The 4,957-nt window shown below is 34.4% G+C and overlaps 1 protein-coding gene across 1 annotated transcript; it reads left to right on the forward strand.

Moving 5' to 3' along the window:
- The first annotated feature begins 1,565 nt into the window (after positions 1-1,565).
- On the forward strand, positions 1,566-3,939 carry LOC145112596 (uncharacterized). Its single transcript, XM_079048741.1, has 4 exons — positions 1,566-1,968; positions 2,168-2,472; positions 2,710-2,806; positions 3,776-3,939. Exons 1-4 carry the CDS (start codon positions 1,566-1,568, stop codon positions 3,937-3,939), a joined length of 969 nt encoding a protein of 322 aa, XP_078904867.1.
- The last annotated feature ends 1,018 nt before the right edge of the window (positions 3,940-4,957 follow it).

Here is a 4,957-nt window from a genome sequence, read left to right on the forward strand (position 1 = left end):
TTCAGTTATAGTTTATTAGATCGAGGGTTTATGGCTTTGGATAATCAATTGCATGTTCATTAGACAAACTAGATCCAAAGCTATTAGGGTTTGCATGTACACCATAGGATTGATGTATTGCTCGAAACCCATCAAGTTCTTCATCCAAAGATTCGAATGTTTTAGTCAAACAATAGAGAGGTCTTCCGAAGTCAAAGGTTGCTGTGAAACAAACTAAGAAGAAAAAGGAAAAAGTCAATAAAGATTTTATACCTAAGAATACTTACTTTTTTGTGCCATTAACTAAAGATGTTGACTTAGTTGATAGTCTCAAGTCTAAAGTTCGTAATTGGATCAAAGGATCTTTGTTTCACAGTATCTTACAAACTAATCACCAAGGACCCAAACAGCCGTGGGGACCTAAATTTTTTCATTAATTGCAGGTCGTGAGTGATGATCAATATGATGACAAATGGTATATTGATAGTGGTTGCTCACGTCACATGACTGGACGAAAGGAGAATCTTCGTGATTATAGGACTTTGGACAATGCTGGAGTAGTCAAATTTGGCAACAACAACAAATGCCATGTACGAGGATACGGAAATGTCACAAATGGGAATTTCACAGTCAATAGAGTTGCATATGTCGAAGGTCTTCAACATAACTTGATAAGTGTTTCGTAACTAGTTTTGGGCACTGGCAATCAAGTGGTGTTTAACGAAGAAGGCAGTGTGATTTCGAACATTGAAACAAATGAAGTCTTGCTCAAATCCAAACAAAAAGGAGACATGTTTACTCTTGACATTAATCCTATTGTTGGGATTCCCTCAGTTTGCTTACTTTCAAAAGCTTCTTCTGACATTAGCTGGCTTTGGCATCGACGTTTGTCACATTTGAATTTTTGAAATTTAAATAAGTTGGTGGTACAAGATCTAGTAAGAGGATTACCTGTGCTAAAATTTGATAATGATACTTTGTGTGCAGCTTGCAAATAAGGAAAGCAGCAGAAACAAGGTTATCCTGTTGTGATTGATTCAAAGATTGTTGAGCCTCTTGAATTAATTCACATTGATTTATGTGGACCTCAACTGTTGAGACTCTCAACAAAAAAGAGATACATATTAGTCATTGTTGCTGCTTTTTCAAGATTTACATGGGTATATTTTCTAAGACTTAAGTCTGAAACTGCTCAAACAATGATTGACTTCATCAAACGTATAGAACTCAGCTTGAAGAAAAAGGTTTGGAAGATAAAGAGTGGCAATGGCTCTGAATTTAAGAACATTGTTCTTGATTCATTTTTAACAGACAAGGGAATTTCGCATAATTTGTCTTCACCTTACACTCCTCAATAGAATGGTGTTGTAGAAAGATGAAATCGTTCACTTTGTGAATCTGCACGAACAATGCTCACATGTGCAAATCTTCCTCAATACTTATGGGCGGAAGCAGTGCCAACTGCATGTTTTACTCAAAATAAATCCTTTATTTATCGTCTTTTTAGCATCACTCCTTATGAAATTATCATCAACCGTAAACCAAATGTTAAATTTTTCCATGTTTTTGGTTGCAGGTGCTTTATCATGAATCTCAAGGATTCTCTTTCAAAGTTTCAGCCAAAAGCTGACGAATGGATATTTTTGGGATATTCACACAATTCGGTTGCTTACAGGGTGTTAAACAAACGAACCAGAAAAATTGAAGAAACATTTAATATCACTTTTGATGATTACTTTTTTAAACGAGTTGATACAATCTTCGAACAACAACCAATTCTGAATGAATTAAATAATGAATCTCAATCTTTGAATTCATTAGATTTTGATTTTGATTTGATTTTTGGTGTTCCAGATCGTGCCGTTAATGCTGAAGTTAATGCAAATGATAATCGTGTGTCTGAAGCATCGAAACATTCTAATGATTTCACTATTACACAAGATAACAATAATTTGTTGTCATCAACCAATTCTTTCACAAATGACGAAAGTCTACCAGAAAAGACGAATGATCGAGTTGAGGGGGAGCATACTTTCGAGGGGAGAGAGAAAGAATGGATGTTGATGTTGAGGGGAGCATCCAGACATTAATCTAATTGTTGAGGGGGAGCAAGTTGGAAATAATAAAAATGTTTGGAATGATCAAATGGATGTCTTTCATGATAGTAATTATAATTTTTCGAATGCAGGTGATGAATCTGAAACTGAAGAAATGTTCGAAGATTCACCATTGGAATTTGATTCTGCATATCCTCCAATGGATAAATGGATGAAAATTCATCCAAAAGAACAAATTTTGGGAGATCCACATGACAAAGTACTTACAAGAGCTCAATTGCGTGCAAAGAATAACATACTTAAAGTAAATCAAGAATTCTGCATGTTCAATGTTTTTATATCAAAAATTGAACCTAAGACAGTGAAGATTGCTATGGATGATTCTGATTGGGTTGTTGCTATGCCATCCGAACTCGTTGAATTTGAACGAAACAAGGTATGGAGATTAATTCCCAAACCAACTGATGTTTCCATTGTGGGCTTAAAATGGATCTTTAAAAACAAAATTGATAAAGATGGTAATATTGTACGAAACAAAGCTAGGCTTGTAGTTAAAGGTTATTCGCAACAAGAAGGTATAGATTATGAGGAAACCTTCGCCCCTGTCGCAAGACTCGAGGCTGTTCGAATATTTTTAGCCTATACAGCGCACAAGGATTTTGATGTCTACCAGATGGATGTTAAATGTGCGTTTCTCAACGGAGAACTTGAAGAGACTGTATACATGGAACAACCCCCAGATTTTATTAACGAAAAATATCCTTATCATTGTTACATCTTAGATAAAGTTGTATATGGGTTAAAACATGCACCAAGAGCCTGGTATGCAACTCTTACCAATTTCTTAAAACAATCGAAATTTAAACAAGGATCAGTTGATCCCACTCTATTTCGAAAGTAAGTTGGGAATCATCTAATGCTTGTTCAAATTTATGTCGATGATACTATTTTTGGCTCTACTGACCCTGCTTTGTCTAGAGAATTCAAAATTTTGATGAAAAGCCAATTTGAGATGAGTATGATGGAAAAAATTAACAATTTTCTAGGATTAAATACTCGTCAAAGCAGAGAAGGAATTTTCATCAATCAAGAAAAATATACTAAGAATCTGCTCGAAAAATTTGGATTGACGAATAGCACAATGTTACGAGTCCCAATGGCGGTTGGAACAAGGCTCACACCTTGGTTAGATAAACCTGCAGTTGATTTAACTTTGTACAAAGACATGATAGGTTCATTACTTTACCGAACGGCAAGTCGACCTGATATTATGTTTTCTATTTGTCATTGTGCAAGGTATCAGTTAAATCCCAGAGAGCCACATTTAACTGCTGTGAAGAATATTTTTCGATATCTCAAAGGAACAATTTCATTAGGATTATGGTATCCTTTGAAATCAGGCTTTTTCATACAAGCATTCTTTGATGCTGATTTGGCAGGTTGTAGTATTGATCGAAAAAGTACAAGTGGAGGATGTCAACTCTTAGATGGGAAGCTTGTAAGCTGGCAATCGAAAAAGCAAACTTGTATAGCAATTTCGACTGCTGAAGCTGAGTATGTTGTTGCTGCAGCTTGCACTTCTCAAATTATTTGGATTCAAAGACAACTACGTGATTATGCTATAAATATGAAAACGATTCCATTGTATTGTGATTCACAAAGTGCTATGCACATTTGTCACAATCCAGTGCAACATTAAAAAACAAAGCACATTGCTTTTTGTTATCATTTTATAAAAGATCACGTGGAAGATGGAAATAGCGATGTTCACTTTGTAAAGACAACTGATCATCTTGCTGATATCTTTACAAAACCTTTAGAAGAAAAATCGTTTGTTAGAATTTTGACAGGATTGGGGATGATTGATGCGAGTTCAGTTCCACGAACAATTTTGAAGGAATAAATAACGAATGTAAGGTAAAGGATGTCGATCAAGCGGTTACTATTCATTATTTAGCGGTTACTATTCATAGTCAACACTTCGACATGCTTCGCTTTCGACATTATGATGTGTGGCTGAAGGAAAAATCTTCTCGAGTTTGGTACTTTTACTTTTCATGTTATATTTAAAAAAAAAATTCTTTCTATTGACTTTTATTTCTTTTCGAAAAATCAAAAACCCCAAAAATATTTTCTTTTGTTTATTTTCGAAAAATCAAAAATCAAAAAATATTTTATTATTTTTGTCATTTTCTTTACCTAAACAAAAATCCAAAAAGAATTTCAAGTTTTTGTAGTTCGTGCTTTACTTTGTTAATGTAGCTTTCAGCGAAGATCATCAATTATTCATGCTTGCAGTTCTAGGGTCAGGTATCTTTTCGAAAAACATTGTACTGGTTAGGATATCCCTAGAAACATGTTGATGCATGTCGACCCAAGCCTCCTATGACTCAATGTGTGTTTAAAAGCCTTAATGAAGTTTTCATCATAAAAATTTCTTCCCAATCAGACTGTATTCACATTAGTCCCTAAGCTACCTTACTCTTTTCATTTGAGTTAAGAGTTTACTGCTTGGTCCATATATAGCAGAGGTACATTCGTTTCTAAACCAATCTTTTTCATCCTAAATTTGTTACACAATCACACACCATGACATATGTCCATGAGATTCCTGGTATAAACCAATCAGGATTTAGACATATCAAACATATGTGTTAATGATCTTGATTCATGAGGCCGTGATGAAAGTGAAACTCAAATTTTCAAGGAATTGACGGGGAACTTTGTTCCAGAATTAATGAAACATTTGTTTCAGTACCAAATTTCGATACTTGAAATCATATTTGATCTTTTTGAGTGATCTTGATCAAATGTTCGAAACCCACGACTTTTGTTACCCAACAAGATCCAGCTATATTTCTTTTTGGAATATGATTTCAGTATGAGTATCATTCTTTATCTTTGTCATTTAATAAATTTTT

This window comes from Lactuca virosa, chromosome 5 (assembly GCF_052849685.1).
Source record: "Lactuca virosa cultivar CGN04683 chromosome 5, Lactuca_virosa_CGN04683_v6, whole genome shotgun sequence".
NCBI lineage: Eukaryota > Viridiplantae > Streptophyta > Magnoliopsida > Asterales > Asteraceae > Lactuca > Lactuca virosa.

Excerpts from the sequence above, each read along its gene's own strand:
- LOC145112596 (XM_079048741.1), top strand. The coding sequence starts at position 1,566 with ATGAATCTCAAGGATTCTCTTTCAAAGTTTCAGCCAAAAGCTGACGAA. Across the intron at positions 1,969-2,167 it reads TTCTTTCACAAATGACGAAA|GTGATGAATCTGAAACTGAA; the intron begins GTCTACCAGAAA and ends TTTCGAATGCAG. Across the intron at positions 2,473-2,709 it reads TTGAATTTGAACGAAACAAG|ATGGATGTTAAATGTGCGTT; the intron begins GTATGGAGATTA and ends GATGTCTACCAG.